Here is a 25190-nt window from a genome sequence, read left to right on the forward strand (position 1 = left end):
TGGCAAGGATGCCAAGAAACTGGGTCTCTCACACATTGCTGGTGGTAATGCATAATGTCTCAGCCATTCTGAAAAATAGTTTGCTAGTTTTTTATAAAAGTAAAATGCAATTACCCTATAATTCAGTAATCTCATTTCTTGAGCATTTATCCCAGGGAAATGAATTTATGTTCACACGCAAAAATCTGTACAGAAATGTTAATAGCAGCTTTATTTGTAATAGCCCCAAACCAGAAATTACCCAAATGTCCATCAAAGGGTGAATGGTTAAGCAAACTGTAGCATATCTGTGCCATGGAATACGACGAAACAAGAAAACGGAACAAATTGTTGATACACTCAGTAACCTGGATGGATCCCAAGGGAATTCTGTTAAGTGAATAAAGCCAATAACTGAAAGATTACATACTGTATGGTTCCATTTTAATAACATTCTTGAAACAATGAAATTTTAGAAATGGAGAACAGATTAGTGGTTGCCAGGGATAAGGGATTGGAGTGGGATGAAGAGAGGTGAACGTGTTAATAAAAGGACAACATGAGGGCTCTTCATGGTGATCAAACTGTTCTGTATCTTGACAGTTGTTAAATGTGTGGACCTATGTGCGTTACAAAATTGTATAGAACTAAATACACACACACACACACACACACGTTCAAGCATACAGGTAAAAAACAAAACAAAATAAACAAAACAAACTGCAGCTCTGTTTGCATTTTTAAATGTTATGTAAATGAAATACAACTGTAGTATTCTGTAATGGGCATTTTTCAATCACCACTGTTCTGGAGTTTCATCCATTTTCTTCTGTGGAGCTGTAGTTCATTCATTTTCTTTGCTATAGAGTATTACTTTATTGGATGAATATACTGTAATGTATTTAACCATTCTTTCATTGGACATTTGAGCTGTTTCCATATTTTTCTATAGTAAGGAGCGCTGATATGATGTTTCTGACACCATCTTATCCTTGTGTGCCGGAGATACCTATGATCTATAACTTGGAGTGTAATTGGTAATTCTTGTGCTATGTGCACCTTTAGCGTTCCTATGACACATCAGTTTTCTAAAGTGATTGTGTCATGTTGCACTCTAACAATATATTAACTCATGAGTTAATATAGTCAAACTTTTAAATTTTAACAGTCTGTTGGTTTTGAAGTGGTAGAAGAATGGGGTGGAGAAGGAGAAGAGGGGGTAAATTTCCATTTCTCTGATTACTAATGAATCACTTTTTTTTTTCTATTTGTGTTTCCCTTCCTGTAAAGTACCTGTTAAAATCTTTGGTCCATTTCTTGGGGAGGGGAGTTCTTTTTCTTATTGGTTTCTATGAATTCTTTCTCAGTTATATTTGTGGAAAATAACTTTTTTATTTTGTGCTTTTTCTTACTTTCTTCATAGTGTTTTGATAAACAGAATTACTTCATTGAATTTATAAATCCTTCCTTTTAGGGTATCTGCATTTGTGTGTGTGTTTATTTCTTAAATGCTTCTTTTCACTTTTATTAAAAAAAAGATACTTTCTTATATTCTAAAAGTTACATAGGTTTTAATTTCCCTTTTCCATCTTTAATCTCCCTGGGATCAATTTTTATGTATCCTTTGAGGTAGGGTCAATTTCATTTTTTTCTATTAGGATAATCTATTTTTCTGGGACCATTTATTGAAAAATGTATCTTACCCTTGTACGACGCTAGTGCTGTCATAAATCAAGTTTTCATATATATATTTTGGTTTGTTACTGTCTTTTTCCCCCATTGGTCAGTTTGTCTATTACTGCCTCAATACCACAGTGTATTAATTGTTAGCTCTTTGTAACACAACTTGATATCTGTTTGCACTAGCCCTACTTCCAACTTCTGGTTCTCCAGGAGTCTTGACTACTCCTGTTCTTTGCTCTTCTATCTACATCATAGAATTAACCTGTCAAGTTCACCCATAAGCTTATAGGAGTTTTGATTGGAATTTTATGAATCCAAAGATCATTGAGGGGAGGACTGACATCTTTAAAACATTGTCTTCTACCATATGAAGAGATCTCTCCTTTTATTTGGGTGTCTTTAATGGCTTCCTGATAGGTCTTTAACTATTGCCTCTGCTCAGTTCTTCCTCTTCTCTTTCTGAAACTCTAACAGACATGTGTTAGATTTACTTTCTCATAGTTTTTTTTACATTTCCTAACTTTCCTTTCCTTTCCTTTCATATTTCTTATTTATTATGCACTCAGGTCGTTTCTTTAGATCTGCATTGTCATTTACTAATTTTTCTTTTCTGTTGCTTTTATATGCCTCCTATCCATTTATTATTTCCTTTTAGTTTTAGTTTTCCTTATTAACAATTATTTTTATCCCTTAAACTATAGTTTTTATAATCTCTTGTTCTTTTAACCCCTTCCTTTATCCGTTAAAGCCATCCAACATAATAATTTTATATTCTATTTATGACAGTTTTAGTATTCTAAAATCTTGTTTTTTCTGCTTGTACTCATTGAGTACTTTTTATTTTCCTGTGTGTGAGATTTTAGATGAAGATTTCACATGTCTTGGTACGTTTTTAGAATTCTCTGAGACCTTGTTTGCAAATTGGTTTCTCTAAGGAGGATTCATATTTGCTTCTTAAGCACTCAGGGAAATTTATTAAGCCATAGCTACTTTTGGGGTGCCTGGGTGGCTCAGTCAGTTAAGCATGCAACTCTTGATTTCAGTTCAGGTCATGATCTCAGGGATGTGAGATTGAGCCCCTAGGCGGGCTAACCCACTGGGTATGGATCCTGCTTAAGATTCTCTCTCCTTCTCCATAGGCCCCTTCCTCTCTCTTTCTCTCTAAAAAACCAAAAAACAAAAAACATAGCTACTTAATACAAAGTATTTGAAGTCTTTTGGACAGCCCAGGAACAAACTCATGTAATGGCTAACTTGTAGTCAAATATCCAAGGGAGATCTTTATTTTCTTCCATCACGTAGTGCCAATATTCAAGACAGATTTTTTTTTTTTGTAGACCCCTGGAGCTTCACAAATAAATATTTTTATTTTACAAGGTAGTTTATAGTCTTATGTTCTGTAAGGTACTGTCTACTCTCATTTGCAGTTGAAGAAAAGCAAGCTCAGAGCAGTTACAACATGGCTTGCTCAGAGTTACAAAGTTAGTTAAGTGTTGAATCTGGTTGTTGTTTTTGTCCAGTTCGCTCTCCTCTTTCCAATGTTAATCCTCTATTTAATGGTGACAGATGCCATTTAAAAACCTTTACTGTGTTCTAGGAAAGTAATAGGAGAAAGGTGCCCTTAATATTCTTACTTAATTGAATCTTCACAGTAACTGCATATGGTACAAATTATTCTTCCTATTTTATGGATGAGGAAATTGAGTCTAAGAGACATTAAGTAATAGAGAGATCATGAATTTATTAAGTGAGAGAGTGAGACTTCCAGTCCAGGTTACTTTAAATCCTATCTCTGTTAACCTGCTCAGGGTAGCCCGTCCTAATCACTGTTCATTCCCATTCTCTACCACGTCTTCCTGTAGTACCCTTCACAGTAGTTACATCTATTAGCCACATGTCAGGTGTTTACTTATTTATCTATGTCCGTTTTCTTCATCAGGATCATAAGCCCAACAAGAAGAGGAATGATGTGTGTTTTATTTACTTCTGCACAACCAGCAATTAGTTTAGAGCTGAAACATAGTAGGCACTGAATAAAAATATTAAATGCCTGAAAGTCTGATTCTGAAACTCATTTTATTTTTGCTAAACACACTGCCTCCTCATTTCTTAAAAACCCTTGAGTAGAGTTTTTCCTATTACCTTGGATTTACAGCCAAGCCCCAAAGCTGAAGACCATAAACATCATAAGTATCCCACATTCTAAGTTTAGAGAGCTGCCAGTGGTTAAGGCCAGACACCAACTGGGAAGGCTGAGACCAGAAAATTATTCCACAAAGCCTTCACCTCCACTCTTGTAAATCAAGTGTAATATAAAGGGAAGATGGAAGAGAAGTTGTTGCTCTATCTGGAATACAGTGTTAGTGAGGAAAGTTTGCTTCCCACACTCTGTAGCTATGTCTATGGGTAAAGGCAGAGGGCTCAAAGAGAATAATCATACAAGTTAAGGGTGTCTGCCCGAAGGTACCATAGACATTTCCCTCCCCTTAGCACATATTCTTAGCTCATGGACTTGGCCATCTGGCTATCCAGTAGAAGACAAGAAATGGTGAAGAGGTGTCTTGGTGGGATACTGCCAGGCACCAAGGAAGCACAAGCTGGGGTTCTCGCAAGTTCTTAGTTACTGCAAATTTTGGAAGATTGGTCCCACCCATGCTTTAAAGCCCAAGTACTAGAAACTTTTATTTGGGGAAGAGAGGAGTCTAGTCCTGTTAGTATCATCACAATGTTGAGTGAGTTGGAGGCAAATAGAACAACAACACCCTTATCCATTAGAAAAAGGCTGCATGATGCTACTAACATCTTGGGATCAGTGAGAAGATGTGACATGGTCTTGGTCAGGATAACCAGTGCTGAGGGAGCTATGCGAGGATAAATCCCTGGTCAGCGGAGTGGAGTGAAGCTCCCTCGAGTTCAAGACAGTGAGCTCAGCCTGCCCTGTGGCTAGACAAGACCAGGGCTGCTGCCAACCTCTTCCACTCAAATGGTCATTTCCAGAGTTCTGAAAAAAATAATCTTGACAAACTTTGCCAGTATTCTTAACACTTTTACAAAGGAACAGCTTTTCAGAATTTCTGGCACAGGAAGGGGAATGGCAGAATGAGTAGTAGTATCTTTTGTTATGTCTTTTGATAAGTAGATTTTTTTATTTTTGATTAAGTTCAGTTTAGCGATTTCTTCTATGGTTAGAACTTCGTGCATCTTATAAAAAAAAATTGTTGCCTACTCCAATGCATGAGGGTATTTTCTTTTTTTTTCTTATAATAGTATTTTTTATTATATTACGTTAGTCACCATACAGTACATCCCTGGTTTTTGATGTAAAGTTCAATGATTCATTAGTTGCGTATAACACCCAGTGCACCATGCAATACGTGCCTTCCTTACTACCCATCACCAGCCTATCCCATTCCCCCACCCCCCTCCCCTCTGAAGCCCTCAGTTTGTTTCTCAGAGTCCATAGTCTCTCATGCTTCATTCTCCCTTCAGAATATTACCCCCCCTTTCTTTATCCCTTTCTTCTGAGGGTATTTTCTTACATTTTCTTCTAGAAGCTTTATAGTTTTAGCTTTTAGGTTTGTATCTGTGATTCCTCCTGAAGCATTATTCGTATGTAGTTTGAGGTAGGGATCAAGATTAATTTTTTCCCGGTATGAATAACCAGTTTTTCCAGCATCATTTGTTAAAAGGATATTCTTTTCTCCAGTGATTTCAGTGTCTCTTCTGAAGCAATACATGTGTGGGTCTGTTTCTAGAACCTCTTTTTTTCTATCATTCTGTCCATTCTTTCTTTGTTATCATATACTCTTGATGTATTTGTCTTTGTAGTAAGTCTTGAAATTAGGTAGTGAAAGTTCTCCAACTTTTTTTTCAAGATTATTTGACTATTTTATGTCATTTTTTATTTCTATAAAATGTTAAAATCAGCTGGGTTTTGATAGGGATTGTGTTCAATCTGTGTATCATTTTGGGAAGATTTGACTTCTTAACAGTATTGAGTCTTTAAATACACAAATAAAATACCTTTATTCATTTACAACTGCTTTAATTTTTCTCAGTAATGTTTTCTAGTTTTTAGTGTAAGGTCTTATACATATTTTATTAAGTTTATCCCTTAATAGTTCACGTTCTTGAATGCCATTGTTAATGATGTTTTGAAAACTTTATTTTTCAATTTGTAGTTGCTTATATATAGGAATACAGTTGAATTTTGAATATAGCTTCCATATACTATGACTGTAAATTCACACATTAATTTTGGTAGATTTTGTAGATTATTAGTGATTTTACATGGTCATACAATCTGAAAATGAAGACAGTTTTACTATTTTATTCCCAGTCTATATGTTTTTTTCTCTTCTTTACTTTCTCCCCCCCCTCTCTATCTTACTATACTGGCTAGGATTTCCAGGACAATGTTGAACTGAAGTGGTGTGAGCAGATATCCTTACGTTGTTTCAATCTTAGGGGCAAAGGGTTTGATCTTTAGCCATCATGTATGATGTTATGTGTAGATTTTTCATACATACCCTTTATCATATTGAGGACATTTTTTTTTCTCTCTCTGGCTTGTTGAAGGTTTTTCTTATTATTTCTTTTCTTTCTTTCTACATTTCTTTCCTCCCTCCCTCCCCACCTTTCTGTCCTTCCCTCCTTCCCTCTCTTTCTCTCTCTCCCTCCCTCCCTCTCTCTCTCTTCTTCCTCCCTTCCTTCCTTCCTTCATTTTGCAAGCAGGCCTGCAAGATGTATATGAAACATGAAGATCTGGGGAGTGATGAATTAGTTGCTAGGGAGACAGAGAAATGAAAATGTACACCTGCAGGCCAAACTGGATGGGATGGACAGAGGTCATACAGTGATAATGTAGACAAGCTGGGCTGGATGAACAGACCTGATTTCTATTCCTGGCTTTTCCACCAACTAGCTATTTGACCTCAAATAAGTCACTTTGCTGTCTACCTAGCATTCAGAGATACAGCTGAGAGCCAAGTTGATCTCAGAATTTAGTAGAGTTGCAAATGTGACTAAAAGCTTTGAAAAATAAGAAATAAGAGAACAGATTGATGTGCCTGGACGTCTTTTGTCTGCTAAAGAGAAGTCTAAGACTTGGATTAGTTTTATACTAATTCTGGTTTACTGCACCAAGATAACCATAAAGCTGTTCTCTGGTTTCATGGTGCCTTGATATCTCTTTTCTCCAATACCATGTGCTCTTGGTTTCTTTAGCTTTATTGTAGGTCTTGAGATTAGGTAGTGGTTTGTTCCCTAATCCTACCTTTAACTAGTTGCTTTATTAAAGTCTCTTTATTGGAACAATCTGAAGTGAATTCATTTTTTTTTTTTTTTTGCTAGGACCCTTCCCTCACAGATACAAATTGGCAGTGTCTTCTCAACATGTAGTAGATATGCTCTTGGGTCTCTCGGTAAACTTAGCCGTTTTGCCTAGGGCTAACCTCAAAGTAGGTAAGTAGGTCTCTGCTTCTAACACCAGCCTCTCACCCCATACCTTATTTTTATTTACAATATTCTGGATTGTGCCTTAGGAAAATTATTTTAACTACTTTGAATGTCATTTGACTCCATTCCTTTGGGTCACGCAAGTTTTTGCATTTTTATGAGTCCCTTTTGAGAATGCAGATACTCTTATGAGAGACATATCCTAAACTTCCTTCAGTTGACAAAATTGTGTTGGGTGATCTATTCAGTGATGCCACCAGTTGAGCAAGACTGTTGTTGAGGCATTGAAGGTGCAGGGTGATGGAAACTGAAGGGGGTAGGGAGTGGAGTGTTGGCATGGAAATGAAGAGGGAGGCTCTAACATTAAATTTTTTGTGTTGATAGTTTTACTGGGAAGAACCCTATGGAAATCCAAATCCCTTCCCCTAAAATTTCTGTGAATTCCCGGAGGGCTTATGTTCTTAAGGTTATTTCTGTTCTCAGGCTCATGCTTTTACTAAATTTGTTCAATTTTGGATTATCTTTCTATTCCAGTAGGCAACATCTATTCTGTATTCATTGACCTAGATGTAAAATTCAGCTGCTTCAATTTCCACATTCATAAAACTCCACTGCCTCTAAGACAAGGAATAGAGTTCCCTGAAGATTTAGGTGCAGGTAGAAAATATGGAGGAGGAGACAAAGAAAGCATTTCCATCACAGCATTCAACAACTTCCACTTGAACATTAGATGGTATTTTTAAAATGTCCTTCAGCCACGCTGACACTGGGGCATTTTCATTGGTCACTTTCAATCCACTGCACACCCAGATCTTGTGCTATCTCTGGATCCTTCTCTTCTCTCGGCCCCTTTAGAGGGCATGCAGAGCGATGGAGCCTTTGGAGCCAGACAGCTGGGCTCCAGTCTTGGCCTTATTACTTATTTAGCTGTATGGCTTATGTAAGTTATTCCAACTGCTTAATGTCAGTTTTTCCCTTAGCAAAATGGGCATGATAAAATTACCCATTTCCTGAGTTTGTCATGAGTACTAGAAGTGTGTAGGATGCTTGTTTTGCTGCCCACATGCCTTCTCAGGACCAAAGTGCTCATCTTTCCAGCTTCTGGGAGCCTTGGCTGCCAATGGTCTACAGCTGTGCCCCTTCTCAGGTGTTGCCCCTGTGGAGGAGAATCTCTAGTCCGTACTTCCGCTCTCCCGAGGGGCTGCCCAGCCCCGAAGACTGGGGCATGTGGAGTTGCAAGGTCTCGTCTCTGCTTGAAATTAGAACCGCTCTGAAGGGCCGTTCCAGCTCCAGAACCTCATGTTCGATCAGCTACACCCTTTGGGGCGACTGCATCACAGTTCAGCTTCTCGCTGCCAATTCTCCTTCCCTCACAAACTCTCCCCACAAACTCTCCAGTAAACCTGAACACTTCTGTCTCTGTATCAGTTTGCAAGCTAAGAGAAAATAGCAAAAATTATGGAAATTGAAGAAGGTAAGGAATAAATTGTCATTATTATTATTTGGAGAGTGAGATAATTTATTTCAGGAGATTTTCTAGAGTATTCCAGACATGTATAGAGCTACACAAGGAATTCTATATAATAACTTGGACCATGAGTAGTGGAAGTAAAATTATCCCAAATTTTGATAATGGGAAAACGGTTATTTGACTTAAGATTTTTTTAAAGTTTATTATTTATTTATTTTACTAGAACATATTCTAATTAACCTGCTCCAATAGAAGTAGAACCTTGTTACTGAGTAATTGACTCTTACTTGGTACTTCTGGGCTCTGTAATTTCATTGTCCCTGTATATTTGATTAATAATCCCAAACTGATGAAAGTGCTAACAATTTATATCCCCATAAGATATAAAAGGTTAACCTATGAAAAAGTGATGAGTTGTGATTTTGTAGACCACAAGAAAAGTTAATGGCAAGGGATTAAGTTCTTATCAACCTGTAGAAAGATAATTAATTTTACATCTGATTTAGCAATTATTTTATTTTGTATTTTAAAAAGTTTTTATTTAAATTCATATGTACAGCAATATTAATAATACAGTAATATTAGTTTCAGGTGTACAGTATAGTGATTCAACACTTCCATACATCTCCCGGTGCTCATTACAAGTGTCCTCCTGAATCCCCATCACCTGTTTTACCCATCCCCCCACCCACCTCCCTTCTGGTAACCATCACTTTGTTCTCTATAGTTAAGAGTCTGTTTCTTGATTTGCCTCTCTCTTTTCCTCTTCGTTCATTTGTTTTATTTAACAATCTTTTTAGATATTTATTTTCTATCATAAATCTCAATTTCTTATACACACTTTGATTTTGCATTTGTCTTTGCTGCTGGCTACCTCCTCAATGAGTTAAATAAAACTTTGTCAGATGCCCACTATCTATTTGTATGAGAATGTTGTTTTTAACACTGGTTTTTCATAGGAATGTGTTTCTGTTTAAGTATTATTAGTTTCTGAAAGGTAGCATAATGACAGGAAGGTACCCAAAGTTCCATGGGGCAACTGGAAAAGAAAAGTCAACATTCTGAAGTTAGCCAAGCCTTATCATACTATGTCCAAACTTTGGGTCTATTTTTGAAGTATGTGCATTTGCCAGGGTTGCTGTAATGAAGTACCACACGTTCAGTGGCTCAAACAATAGAAATGTATTGTCTCACAGTTTTGGAGACTACAAGTCTGAGATCAATGGCCTGGCAGTGTTGGTTCCTTCTAGGGTCTGAGGAAGAATCTCTTGGGGGCCCCTCCCCTAGCAGCTGGTGGTTTGCTGGCAACCTTTGGCCCCTCCTTGGCTTGTAGACACATCACCCTGGTCTCTGCGTTCATCTTCACACAGTGTTCTCCCTGTGTGTGTGTGTGTGTGTGTGTGTGTGTGTCCAAATTTCCCCTTTTTATAAAGACATCAGTCATATCGGATTGGGACCCGCCCCAATGGCCTCATTTTAACTTGATTACCTCTGTAAAGACCCTATCTCTAAATAAGGTCACAATTCAACCCATAACAGTATGATTCCTTTTCTCCATTCCCAAGGTTTACTTTTTTCCCCTCAACTGTTACCTTAAGAAAAATGTCATTGACTCCTGATGAATCCCAGTTGAGAAATCTCTCTCCTTGTTTTAAAACGAGGTTTATTGCCACGTCTCACAACAAGTCCATGCTGGCATTGCTTTTGGAATGTAGTTATGATGAATTAGGCTTGGGAAATAAATCTTATTTAACAGATGAGTTCACAAGTTCTCAGGGGCATTTAGCAGCCCGAGTGCTTTATAGATTCAACAACAACAAAAATTCCTTTTTTGGTATTGCTTTCATTTACATGAATAATTAAATAAATAATTTTAATGGCACTTGGATGACATTTAAAAATATGTTGGTAAATTTGTCTGAGGGGAGAGCATGGTGCTTTTTAATTTTCATTGGGCAGGTAGGCAGGTTTTGGGGGACGAATGATTCCTTTGGCAACCATGGAATTATTTACCATGATGAGAAGAAGACACTTCTTTGAATAACCCCTTTGAACTGTCTGACACTTAATGGAAGCTTGTTAAATGTTTATTGAATGAACGGAAGTGTCCGGGGAACTTGGAATATTTGACAGGAATCAAATAAAAAGCACATATTTATTCAGAGATTTGCCATATACCTAGCTTTGGCTAGATGCTGTGGGGATGCCAATATATGCAGGAGAATAATAATAGTAGTGAATATTTTTTGTGCTTACTATGTGCCAAGCATCCTGCACACTTCTTTTTAAATTTATCTCTGAGTTGGGTAATATTGTTCTTATTTTACATATAAAGACACCAAGGCTAAGAGAGTTCAAGCACCTTGACTATGGAGCTAGTGATTGGTAAGGTCAAGTGTGTTCTTAATCTGTACACTTGAATGCCTCCCAGCTTGGCCTCTTTCTAGGAGAAGCTTACGTTCTTGTTGTGGAGACGGGACATTTGTAATTGAGGCAGTTGGAAATTTGGCATAGTAAGAATCTAGCTGTATTGTATGTATTTTTGCTACGTACATGTATGCTATCAAAATTTCATAGAAGTGTGGGGTTGTGCCATGGTTAAGTATGTCCAATCGGGATTTAGATGCCTGGATTCAAATCCCACCTGTACCTCTTCCTCTCTGTGTGATTTTGGACATGTAGCTTAACTGTTCTGTACTATCCTTTTTTAAAAAAAATTATGAAATAGGGCATAATAAAAGTACCTCCCTCATTGTTGTGAGGGATATGTAAGATTTGTAAAATGACTCTGTACCTGGCAAAATGAATTTCCTGCTAGAATATAAGCTTCCCAAAGGCAGCAGTTTATGTCTGTTTTATTCATTCATGCATCTTTTTTTTTTTTAAAGATTTTATTTATTTATTTGACAGAGATAGAGACAGCCAGTGAGAGAGGGAACACAAGCAGGGGGAGTGGGAGAGGAAGAAGCAGGCTCATAGCGGAGGAGCCTGATGTGGGGCTCGATCCCAGAACACCGGGATCACGCCCTGAGCCGAAGGCAGACGCTTAACGACTGAGCCACCCAGGCGCCCCTTTATTCATGCATCTTAACACGTCTAGAGCGGTGCTTGGTATAAAATAGACATTCAGTAAATACATCATTGAATGAATGAATATATTTCAATGTGTAAATGCCAGGGCTTAGTCACATTTGCAGATGTAATGAAGTAGTCACATGCTTCCACATCTATGTAGAACAGTGGTTCTCAGTCCAGGATACTCATTAGAAATACCTAGAAAGCTTTTAAATAGACTGATGTCAAGCTCCACCACAGGCCAGGTAAGGCACCGCTTTTGGAGACTCACCGTGGAAGTAGCAGCTGTAAACATAAAGTAACAGAGGCACACGGTGTTGAAGACTCAACACCAGAAGCAATTTTTTGAATGATTTACAACCATTAGGAAACTAAAAACAACCTTTCTTTCAATAATAATTACATTCTCGGAAATTTCAATGCACATTAAAATTGTCAAAAACTACTTTGTGTTCATATGTAATGTGGATTAGGGTTCAGGCTCAAATCATTACACAAGGTTTGTTTCCCTAAATAAATCTCTACTGGGATATTTGGAGTTGGTGTGGGGCTTCGGACAATTTTTTTTTTTTTTAATCATGTGGACTATCCTTAACCTTACAGGCAGCTCGTCTAGATCAACCAAGGAGCACTGTGAGCTGCTTTGAATATAAACAAAGTTAGTCCCAAAATAGCATATGGGGAAAAGCACACCAACACATACACAGTGATTAAGATCCCTCCTGAGGCACTTGGGGAATTAAACCAAGCTACGGAGTACCTTTCTAGACAGCTGCTTCTTTTTCTAAAACAAGGAGATGAATTCATCAATCTCTAATGTGTCAATTGCTTCTCTTAGAAGACATCCTGGCTAAGGGAAACTCTTCATTCTCTGGTGCTTCTCTGCTCAGCAGGCGGGGTCCTCATTCTATTCTATTCATAGAATCACCCAGAAAGGGAGTTGGCAAGATGGGGATGGATTGAATATAGGAGCCATATAAACTTGGAATCAGGGTGGAACCAGAGCGAATTGAGAGAAAATTGCAAAATGGATAATTAGAGGGTATCCTGGCTAAATAACCACTTATATGTTTTCCCATAAATTTAAAAAAATTCTCTTTGTGAAGAATATATGCTACACATTTCTTTCAACAAATACATTATAAAAATATTAACACTATGCTATGCCCTTTACAAATGTTATAGCAATAGGATTTTATTTTACGTTGGTCACAAAGCCGTTTTGATGTCTCTTAGGCTTCTTAACCCCGAATTCTACCTCTTTTGCCTTTTTCTTTAAAGAGCTGCTTTGAAGGATTTCTGGCCCTCCCTGCAAAGTATATCACCGAAATGCACAGCCTGGGATCTTCAATTCAAATCTTCCTAATCAGATTTCTCAACCCTTGATCTAATCAGCAAGCTGTTTTGCTTAGCTTTTTGGTCAAGTTCATTCATTAACTCAGAAAGCATTTATTGACTATTTGCTGTGTCTACCCCGAGGCTAGAATGTAATAAGATTAGTAGATGAATTGAGCCCTGTCCTTTAGGAGTTTGTAGTCTTATTGAATGAAGTAAAGGAAATAATAGAATGCTATTTAAAATGTAAGGTGGCTTTTATACTTTAAATATGTTTGAGGTCTTTCATGGCAGGTAATTGACATTAACCGTGACTTTGTGCACCTAGAACTACATTATAGAATATTTTCTTTTCGTATCTGTTTTGCAGTTAATATCGCAGTTGTCCTTTTCAAAGATTCTTTTGCCATTATAGCCATCCCAACAAAGCTTTGTTGTAAAATTAATAGGAAGGATCGCGGCCATCTCACTGTCTCACTGACTATAGGTTTGGGAGGATTCTGGGCAGGAGGAAAAAAATGAGATGTTGAAACCCCATTGATTGATTTTTTTACTGGAGCATATTGCAACATAAAATCCCTGCCACCTCAACACACCCCAAATTCTGCTCTGAAATGTCATCTCCTACAACCAAGATGAACCCACGTAGAAAAATAACTTACACTAATTTTGAGGTCTGAGAAATAATGAAATTGCTTTCTTATTTTGGAACAAAAGGTGTATACATATATGAGCTCTTGGAGAAAAGGATGTTCTCACATGGCTGTTTAGAAGGATGGAAACAGCTGTAATCAGAAGTCGCCTCCTACCTCCCTGTAGTCCCTACAGATCTTTTTCCTGTTCTCTTTCTTGTGTAATACCTCTTGTGAGGCACATTTACAGTTACAAACTGGGACTGCTTTGATGGTTCTTACTTATTTTCCTCCTAATAAGTGTTTATATATGTCGTACATATACAATTTTCCTCTATTCATGTTACAGAAAACCACCCTTAAATTTGTATCGACAACGAGGAATAAATAAGCAGTGAAAGCCCTTACTTAATCATTTCTATTCACGGCTGGGAAAGAGATTCGACTGTACTCTCATTGCAGGGCTTAGTCAGGGTTGAAGGTGCGTCTCTTCTCTTAGTGCCATGTTGCTCTTCCAGAGACACTCACGCAGCCCTCGAACTCTAATCTGGTTATTTCGGCAGCGCGGCCCTCCTGGCGGTTTTAATTAGGAACACAGGTTTTGGTGGTCAGAGTCTCCAACTTCTGGTGACTTCAACTCATTTGTCCTGTGGTGTCCACTGTGCCAGCGAAATTGTATGCCCTCCCTTCTTTTTGATTCTGATCACAGCTCTCTGTGGCTGTTCATGAAAGGATGAAGGACTTGTATTTTCCTCATTTACCCAAGATTTAGGAATTCTTCAGCTCTTCCAAGGCCTTGTGCTCAGGCACTGTTTGCTATTTTTTGTTAGAACACTGAAATTTAGATTGTGTTTTAAGGAATCAAAGGTGGGACCTGTAGATTCTGACTCCATAGAGATCTGATTTTCTTGTGATGAAAGCTGTGACTTAGAATTACATACAGCCTCCTTCAAAGCCAGAGAAAAGTCCTAAAGAAAAATGTTACAGAAGTTCCTTGAACCCAGGTGAAGAAAAGATGCGTGGGCCATGAAGGAACACCATGTAAGAATCTTCCAGTGTTCTTTTCTTATTGCTCAGTGGAACGGAATATACTTCGGGGTGAAGAGCTGTGATATTGTGAGTTATAAGCAATATGTGTTTGGTCATCCAGATGACCAAAATAGATTTCTCATATGTATTTGGTCTTCATCCACAGACCTCTGCTCACAACTCCTGAAACCTGTGATAAGGGCGAAAGGGGTGTTTTTCATTATGTTAATGAAGGTGACTTTGTATCCACTCAAGGGTGGGTGTTGTTTGCCACAAGGACCGATCTTGTGATGGGAGGGTTGGAACTTTCACTCCTAGCCCCCTCTCAGAGAGGCTGAAGTTTCAATCAATTGCCAATGGCCAATGATTTAATCAATCACGTCTATATAATGAAGCCTCCATAAAAACCCAAAAGGATGGGGGTCAGAGAGCTTTTGGATTGGTGAGCACGTGGAGGTGCTGGGAGAGTGAGGCCCCTGGAGAGGGCATGGAAGCTCCACGCCCCTTCCCCATACTTGACCCACTGTATCCCTTCATCTCACCGTTGATTCATATCCTTTATTATCTCCTTTAATAAATGGGTAAATGTTAATTAAGTAAGTGTTTCTGTCAGTTCTGTGAACTACTTTAACAAATGAATCAAACCTAAGGAGGAGGCCATTGGAACCTCCAGTCTTTAGCTGGTTGGCCGTAAGCACGGGTAACAGCCTGGGACTTGTGACTGGCATCTGAAGTGAGGGTGGGGAGCCATCTTGTAGGACTGAACCCTGAACCTGTGGAATCTGATGCCAGCTCTGGGTAGATGGTATCAGAATTAAGTTGAATTCTGGCACATTCTGCTGGTGTCTGAGAATTGCTTGATGTTGTGGGAACCCCCACCTCCCACCTGTCTGCCAATTTTGGAATTGGCTCTGGGAACCCAAAAGAGTTGGTGCCAGTGAAGGGGCTAAATTGATGTTGTTAATTATTTGCCTTGGTGAAAGTGAGGGAAGAGAAGATTGTGTCATCAGAATGTCTTCATTAAAGGTCTACACAGTTGTAATGACTCTTTGGGGATTTACATAAAGCAAGTACATTGTGTGCAACCCAGTGGGAGCTTTGAAAGTAGGCTACTGGCAAGCTTGACGTGATCACTTCCGACTACTAAAGACCTTGACGTTATTTCTGAGACTTCCTGTGTGGGAATATAAGGGTGGGGGGGGTAAGGGCTGGGCACTTGCTGAGCTATTAGACATACTTGGCCACTAATCAGTGGCTGCATGGTTTTGGATTCTTTTCTGGATTCTACCCAGCCTTGCTTTGGGTTTTGAGGCTACTGTTGATCTTGGTCAATTACAAATTCCATTTCTGGGTGGAGTTTGCAGAGATCAGTGAACAGAACAGACAGTTCATTTGCCTTTAGATTCCAATGGAGCTTTTACATTCTGCTCTTACTTGTCCCCCTTTCCCGGGCAAGTTCCTTTCCCTTCAGTGGCTCAGTTGTGATGGGATGGACCGTACATCTGGCCACCACTGCCTGGCTTTCCCCCATCTACCTGTCTGCAGCCTTGTTCCTCTGTATAGTGAGATGGGTGAAGGAGTCTGAGGATCTGGGCCTCCCTGGGGACCCCATGTATCTGTAGGTCCACTGTCCAAGATGGCAGATTCTTACTGTAATGTTCACATCCTCTGAGATAGGATGCCAAGAGTTAATGGGGGTAAAGTACATAATGAAGTTGTTGATACTTTCCTTCAAGGCTCCCCTCCTTGATGGGCCTGGGTAAGTTAGTGCTCCCCCACTTGTCCAAACGTACTTGCTCTTGTCAGCCTAAATAAAGAGGGAAACCAAGGCAAGCTTGCATTACCAGGAACTGAGTTTATTCGAGAATAGCATAGGAGTTGCAGTTCAGGACATGAAAACTGTAGCAAGCTACAGGCAAGTCCATTAACAGTTTGGGTGGATTATTTTTAAGGCCAGGTGTGCAAAGAACAGGGAGTCTAGCCTGAGTCCAAGCAGCAAGTTCAGTGGCTTGAGGATGGGGAGACAATCTTGGTGGATGTTCACTGGTCGAGTGTTAGGTTTCCAGTCTTCTGTAAATCAGGCATCAACCTGAAATCAGTCTGAGTTCTCAGATTTATCTTTTCTGAGGGTGCATATGGGAGAGTCTCCTATTCATATCCTCTTTAACGTCCTTCCGCACTCCCATAGAGCAGTTTGAAAACTTTAGCTCGCAGAAGGAAGCATGTGTGAATGCAGATTCCTGGGCCTTACCCTCAGACCTACTCAGGACTCAGCTGCAGAGTCACAAGACCCACCTGATTCTAGTTTAGGTGATTCTCAGAGCACAGGTGGACACTCCTGTGGAGGGAAAACCCCTCTCCTTTCCAGGGAGCCACTTAGTTAATTCATGAATCAGCACTTACATGGAAGCTTGAGACCCTTGTCTGGCATTTTTCATGGAGCTGTTCAGAAATTGAACTTAACATTATTAATGATGGTATCACAAGATCTCCCTGCTTTCTTCCTCTATCTTGATGTTCTCATTCTGTCCACCAGGCTCTCATCTCCCTTCCCTTCCCTTCACTCGGCAGTTGTTAAATTTGCTTGCTAAAGCAACTCCTCTTATTTCTTATATTTGCAGACCAAGGTCAGGGCTGACTTTCTCAACCTCTCCTGATTCATTCCCTCCTTTCTGACCTGCATTCTGTTATGTTCCACGTAACAAACCTAGTCTAAGCCACGTGTTTCGGTTTTATCTTTCCGTGGGCCTTGTAAGATAGTGGTCTTCCAGCATGTGCTATTTCTTGGCAGCTACCAATCAGTCTTTCCCCATTTGGAACTTCAAGCTATCTGTGGAAGTCCTCTGCAAGGATGAGAGAGAATGTTCTCGAGAGGAGCAAGACTGAACTTGGCGCTGTGAACTGCTTGGAGAGCACTTTGTTGGGAAATGGAGGAATTTCCATAGAAGACCCCACGAGCCTCCTTTTCTTTCCTTTAGCCTTTGACAGCTTTAAAATTGTCCAAGTATTGTGACCACCCAGGCCCTAGGTCTTTTTTTTTTCCTTGTAAAAGGAGAGACCTGCATTCTGCCCTCTACCCTGAATAGGGGCTTACATTTTAATTTCTGTTTCTGAAGCAACGCTGCCCCCAAACTGGTCCCCTCAACCTCCCCGTCTTTTGAGACCTGCCACCCTCTACCTTGGCCATGCACTTTAGAGACATAGATTCCAATACATTTGCAAGGGTTTTTGCATGTGGAAGACTAACTCAGGCATTGTTTTTACCCTAGGGGAAATTTTTCGCTGTGTATGACCTTCTGATGTTGGTTTTTCTTTGTGTGTTTTTTTTTTTTCTTCTGGCTGCAGGAAAGCAATCTCCCGGGCAGGCCTGCAGCACCTGGCTCCCGCACATCCCCTCAGCCTTCCTGTGGCAAATGGTCCAGCGAAGGAGCCCAGAGCGACTCTGGACTGGAGTGTAGGTGTTGGCTTTTTCATTTCAACGTGATTCAATTGCATGTCTGTCTCTCTCATTCTCAGGATCCCTATGGCTACAAGGCAAGACTTAATCATTTCCCATATCGCTCACTGACCAGTCTTCAAACACCCAAGCCATAGTTCCATTCTCCAACCTCCAGCAACATAGCTCCTGTGTATGAAATCGGACGTGTGTCAAACTAAAATAAAAACTTCATGAATCATTTGAGGCACTACTGCCTGGCTTTGCAGCTGTGAGATAAAAAGTATCTCTACGCACATGCTTTATTGTTCTTGCCAACCTGACGATGATTGGAGCTCACCCTTAGCAACTTCGTGTCATCTAAGCTTAGTTTCCTCAGCTCAAACTGCCTTCTTTTCCTTTTAGGAGTTTGTCCCACTCCCTCCGCCCCAGAAAGAAGATGATTTCATTTTAAATTTTAGGTACTTCATGCCCTCCCGTCTGATATACTTCTGCCCCCAACACAAAGGTGGATGGGTCTGGTGTCAGTGGCTTGGGTATAGTCGCTAATTGTAACCAAAAGACATCCACAAAAACTATTAACTTGAGCTGAAGATTGCATTCTGAAGTTCTAAAATTAGAATACATTTATTGAGGATCTTCAGTGAGTCAAGTTCTTGGTCAAAGACATCTATCACTGTGGACTGAAAGGCTTTGTCCCTTCCTGAAGGAGTGAATGTAGGGAACAGCATGAAGGTAGAGGAGGGCTGCCCTAAAATTCTGCCAGCCTGGTCTTGATGGTGATTCTTGTTTAGCGTTTGTAGTCGAGTTGAACAGTGGGGATAATTCATGTTCTCCCATGGGAAAGAGCATGGCAGGGTGGAGGAAAGGAAGTGTTTTTTTAATTAAAATATATTTTTTTAGCCCATACATCATGATTTAATGTCCTTTTATATTAAAACAATTCTTCTTCTCTCCCAAGCACACACTTTTTGGCATTCTTACTTTACATTCTGGACACATGCTAGCGTATGCTCCCTACGTTCCTGAAGTACCTGGCAGAAGACTGGACTTCACTGAGATGCAGCTTCCTCCTTGATAAGAGTCTTCAGAGTACTCTGGTAGCGCGTGCTCGTGTGGCACTGGTGCTCAGGAAGAATGTTCCTTTCCTGGAGTTTCCCTTTATTCCAGGACAGTTACTTGATAAATCCTTAAGCCGTAATGAAGTGTAGAATATATTCATACCAGTGTTTATATAATTAAAAAGAATTCAATGTATAAACAAGCAGATAAATGAGATTGAAGAGCAACATTCCTGGTCCAGTGATGAGAATGTTGTGAATCAGGGACCCAAACCACTGGATTTAGCGTTCCTGATGCCTAAACAATCCTCTGACCTAAAGTAGTAGGGCCCTATTTGAGAGGTAGGATTCTAATGAAGGATAGTTTAAATTGTTGATATAGGAAAAGTCATTAAATCCTTTTGCCCTGTGTGTGACGTTAGGCAAGTCACTTGAGTTCTTTCCGTCTGAGCGTAGACTCATCGGTAGACGGGGACAATTGTGGCCCCTCGCTAAGGGGGACTTCGTGGGTGTAATTAGGGTTGAACGTGGCAGTAAGTGTGAAAGTTCTTTGTAATTGGTGCAGCCTGCAAATTTGTTTAGTCAGAAAGAAAGTAATGGATTAATTCATTAAATCATCACACATTTGAGTCCCTGCTTTGTGCTAGAGCCTGCGCTGGTTCCTTGGGATTCTGAGGGGAGGAAGATGGGGTTTCTGCCTTCAAGGAGCTCGGGAAGCAGTCGGCAGACAAGAAGCCAGCAGCAAGAATATGGGGTGTTGACACCTGGAATAGAGGAGCCCAGAGTCACGGAGCGCCAGGAAGGATGCTCCATCCCTATTTGACGGTGAAAATAGTTATCAGAAAAGGCTTTTAAAAAGAGGTGTCCTGCTTGGGCCAAAGCTTGGCAAGAAGGTATTATTTTCTGATTCCTGTAGAGATGTATGCACTCTAATATTTCATCAGAATGGTATTTTGGGCTAGTGGTGGGAGGCTGCACTACATAGCAGGGGAAGAGCAAGTAAGAACTAAGTTCTTTCTTCCTCCCTCTCCTTTGATTGTGGGCGCCCTGTCATGGCGCCCCGGTGAAATTATGGCATGGCAGGAAACACTTTGGGGATGTTTAACAATGGAGGGAATGCTGAAAGCCTGCTCTGAAGACGCTCCATCTGAGGGCATATTTGGAGATCTGACATGGAAGGATCTATAAAGATGTCACCCTGAAAAAAAATAACCGTGGGCTGACATTGCTGTTAGTGAACCGAAGCCAAACAGTGACCAACACTACAGTTCCTTATTATGATCATGTAAAACATTTTTCTTAGACGAGAGGAAGAGGCAGATGGCTAAAAACATTTTAAAGCTTTTTTTTCTTCCCCCTAAGACTTGCCCTTGCTTCAAAATTTTTGGCTTTCCCTAACAAATGCGCTTTTCACCAGTTTCATTTATGTCACCTTAGTTTGCTGGTCTGTTCAAGTTGCTGAGCCAGGATTTTCTCTGTTCAGCTTAAAGTGTAAGCCCAGGCCACTGGCTGGACCAGTCTCTGCCATTCCCTTATCCCGCCCCCTGCCTGGCTCCCTGTGGAAAAGCAGCATGACTGCCTGTTTCCCTCCATCAGCCCACTCTTCTGGACTGAAGGCATTGAAATGATCAATCTTCACTTATTCACTCTTACTGTTTACTGATCTCTGATTTGGTTTGGAGCCTTGTATGTGTCTCCCAAATAAGGGGGAGGGTTTAGGGGAATGAGGATCGTCTCAAAGGCCTATAGGACTATGACCCCCTGACTCACATCACCTCCCCTCTCTGCATTTCACCAGTGAAAAAACAGATACAGAAGCTGTTCATGGTGCATCTGAAGTTGCAAGACAAATCAGGGTGCATAAAAGCTGGAATTAAAATCTTAGTCCTACATTTATACTTACTGTAGAATCCCAAAGGGGTGCTGTTTTGACTTCATGCCAAAGTCTTCAAAAAGGGGCACCACTGTTTCCTAAGTATCTTTGTGCAAAGGGCTTTGAGGAGCAGCCTGCTGGTGGGGGTGCCTGAGACACAGATGGGCACTGATTTGGAGCCTAGACTGTAGGCACCTGTGTACTTTGGCCAGGTGTATATATTATAGGTGTCGGTTTGACGTGTTGGGTACGCAAACTTAATAATTTCCTTAAAGGATTCATATTCTCATTTCCCTGCTTAGTGATTTGTATTATCTCTCTCTTATTTTCAACTGTTCCTTAATGTCCCAAAACTTCTCTCTTGCTGTGATTTACTCAAATGGTTATTATGACTTATCAGTTTCTCTGTCTCACATGGTCTCATTTTCTTGGTGACTCTTCATAAACATTCACTCCTGCAGCCTGAGTATAAGCTCGCACCTCCATGCATGTCAGGGAGAGAACTCTGTTGATGTGTGGGAAGTAGCCACATCAGTCTTCACTGTGGTGCCTGAGCCTTCTACTGACAATAGTAGACATATGTGGAAATTGCTCTTTCCTATAGAGATTTCCTCTCTTGCTCTGTGCCAGGCCATGCCCATCTTTTCAATTGAACTAATTCTGTTTATCTTATTCACTTTTTGCTTTGTTTCCTCACAGTACCCCTACCCACGGTACATTGTCTTATAAACCTTAGAACCAAAGTTTCTAAGGTTTTTAGTTGCTTTCTTATTCTGAGTCCTCAGTTCGATTTCAGGCTCCTTGAAGGGAGGGACAATGATTTCTGCTTGGTTTTCTTCTTCACAATGGAGAGCACAGCATCATAGGCCTACCTGCTACCTGGCTGCAAATGTCAGGGGACAAATTGATTGCAGCTTTTCTGTTCAATCAGTGAGAAGGGGACATTTCACTGGGAGTGAGAAGGGGACATTTCACTGGGAGTTGACCAGCCTTAGATAATTTCCAGTTCCTGAAAAGATTGGGAGACAAGAGTCCAAAGCTGCTTTTGAAAAATAAATGGGTTTATGCTATTTGAATTCCAGGTAACTCTTTTACTTTTTATTTTTTAAAAATATTTTATTATGTTATATTAGTCACTATACAGTACATCCTTAGTTTTTGATGTAGTGTTCCATGATTCATTGTTTGTAGGTAACTCTTTTAAAATCTCTTTCCTAGTATAATGCATTGTGTTAAGTCTTAAAGCACAACAGTGGTCTGATCTCATTCCTCCCAACTTATCCCCTCTTCACCTTCATGGTGACAACCTGCAGGAACTGCTCCCGTGGACACCATGTCATGCATGTTGGCCAAGCCCGTTTTGGGGAAAACAAGCTAAATTGCCAGAAAGGGAGTAATACTCAAAAAGGGAAAAAAATTCTCATCTCCTGGGCTGGAATCCAAGTTTCTGGTTTAGAGTGAGTTAGCTCCTTCAGAAGTATGTCTGTTGTATAGATACTGTGTGTCTTCTCTTAAATGTCTTATGCCTGATTCTACGGTGGAGACTTAATTTGTACTTAGAACTTTCTTCCCTCATTTTAGTATGATAGCAAGGAGCATAGGAGGTAGGTCTTACTCTGTCTCCAGTGTTTTACAACTTGTTTTTGCCCCCTTACACTGCCTAAAACAACTTTCAAAGCAATGGTGGAAAAGTCATCCAGATCTTTCTTAAAGGGCATGTTGGTTTTAACGTCAATTTTAATTTTAGTTCTTTTTTTTTCCCTCCCTCCTTGGAAAATTTCCTCCAATCCTGAGGACTTGGAAAATAGGTTCAACACAAACAAAACCAGATTCTAAATCCAGACCATATTTTCTTTCCTCTAGTTCACAATGCTAAGAAAAGAAATGCTTTCTCTGAGGCAGGTAAAAACATAACACAGTTATACACCACCTCACCACTTGGTTCAGGGACAAGATTAGGGAAACAGAGTCTTCACGCGGGATTGGTTTAAACTGGGTTATGAAACTAGGTCATCTTATCTTTAGAAACCTTGAATGAAGAGCCAGGAGGAGGCAGGTGTGTATGGGTGCGTGCATGCTCATGTTCTCATTTCAGTCTTATTTCAGGTGGCGGGTCCAAACAAACCTGTGTCTTCAGGCCTTAGCTCTTGTACCTCAGGTTTGGGTGTTGTCCCTGATAGTGACTCTCCCCTCAACATTTTCCCCACTCCCATCTGCACTGCAAAAACTCTTAAGTCAGGTTGATCAAGGTATCTGATGGCTGAGAGGTCAGGAGGAGCTAACCAACTATAAATCAGTGAAGGTCCTGGCCCTGGTCAGCCATGTTAATAATGGGACAGATCTAGCATGATTTCATGCACCCTCATAGTCCTTTAGTTCCCCAAATTGTAAGAATTTTAAATTGAGTCACACTAGCTGCTGGGGGAGCTCATAGAATCCCACAGTTTCACAGGTCATTGAGAAGTGTCTGGGACTAAACTTCTACCTCAAAGCAGGTCATTATCTAAGCTAACACTGCCCAGTAGGAATATATGTGAGCCATAAAATAATTCTAAATTTTCTAGTGGCCACATTAAAAAAGGTAAAAATAAATTGGCAATTTTAATTTTAGTACCATATTTTGTTCAACCAAATATATGAAAAATATTACCATATGGAAAAACAAGTGTAACCCATATAAAAACTATCAGTGATGTGGTTTGCTTTCTTTTTTTCACACTGAGTATTCAGTCTGCTGTTAATTTTACATTGACAGGACATCTCAATTAGTGTTAACCACATTTTAGGTTCTCAATATCCATATGCTTCTTGGATAGCACAGAGTTAAAACATCCTAGACAAATTCTACTTATTATTATCATGAAGATTTTCAGGGGGAGACAGTTCAGAGTTCGTTTTCCTTTCTGAATTTGTAAGGACATTTACATGAGATATATCTTTATAACATCTTTACTGTTTCAAAACATTTTTACAAGCAAGTATCTTCCTTTTGTGTAGATTATTTGCTTCTAGTGTCAGTGTACTTTGTGTTATTCAAAGTCTATAAACCCCTCCCCACCAATACACATACATATCTTTTTACCTATAACCATTACTAAGACTTCAGTAGAACTTGAGAGCAAGGGATCGTATCTGTATCTATAAATCTATACCTGGATGGATCTCTACTCTTAGGTAGCTAGATCTGTCTTTATACAGATCAATCTATGTAAACATAGGTATATCTATAGAGACTTGTCTCAGTACTCACAGATACAGAAGAAATGTTATCTTCATTTAGATACGGGAGAACTATTTTTTCTGTCTGGCACAGATGAATACCCTGAGTTGTATATTGTTTGAGATGGTATTTCAAGGTGGATGTGTAGAGGAGAGAAAGAGGTTCCTGGGTGGGGAGAATGGAATAAACAAAAAACATGGCACAGAAGAAGGACGATATGGCTATATTTAGAGAAGAGTGATGAAGGAAGAAAACGTACAAAGGTGAATACAAGGAAGGTTAAGGATAGACAAATTGTTGTCGTTACTGGAAGGTCTAGTATGTGAGATTAAATTTGGATTTCATTTTATAAATAATAGGCATCATTTAAGCATCCTGAGCAAGACAGAGGCAAAATCATAGTTGTGTTCTGAGGGAATTAATTTTGCAGTATTGTAAAATTTCAGAGGGAATGTCAGAATTAGAGTTCAGAGCGGAAGAAACCAGGACTCAGTTTAGACATGTTCTTCAGTATATGATAAGTAACTTGGGGGTAGATGTAGATAATGAAAGGAAATCCAGATAAAAATATAAGGCCTGTGTTAGTTGGTGTAGACTAGGCTGCAATAAATAAAATACTCAAACATATAATCACCATGGAAGTGTAGCATATTTCTCCCTCATGTATCAGACCAGGACTGTTCCAGGTAGGTTGGGTGGGAGTTAGGTCCTATTTCATATAGTATTTCAATGCCCCAAACAGTTGCTCTTACATCTTAACCAGATGGCTTTTGAAATCATCCCGAAGGTTGACTTTTCAAGTATCCAGTGTGGGAAAAGAGCATTTAGGAAAACATGTGGGAGGTTTCAATGGGAGTGTGAAAACAGTCCATGTCACTCATGCTTATGTTCCATTGGTTAGATCTTGGTCACACGGCCATACCTAATTGAAAGGGAAGC

The 25190-nt window shown here is 39.8% G+C and overlaps 1 protein-coding gene across 2 annotated transcripts in view; it reads left to right on the plus strand.

Annotated features, from left to right (window-relative positions):
• Positions 1 to 25190, plus strand: part of DGKI (diacylglycerol kinase iota) — a 422277-nt gene that overhangs the window by 123551 nt on the left and 273536 nt on the right. For both annotated transcript variants that reach the window (XM_087860802.1, XM_045792572.2), the window contains exon 2: positions 18007 to 18115. In XM_087860802.1, the coding sequence (XP_087716928.1) occupies positions 18007 to 18115 (109 nt within the window). The remainder of the gene's footprint in view (positions 1 to 18006; positions 18116 to 25190) is intronic.

The sequence above is a fragment of the Ursus americanus genome, chromosome 3 (assembly GCF_024610735.1).
Source record: "Ursus americanus isolate L20-20 chromosome 3, mUrsAme1.1.p, whole genome shotgun sequence".
In the NCBI taxonomy this organism is placed as follows: Eukaryota; Metazoa; Chordata; class Mammalia; order Carnivora; family Ursidae; genus Ursus; species Ursus americanus.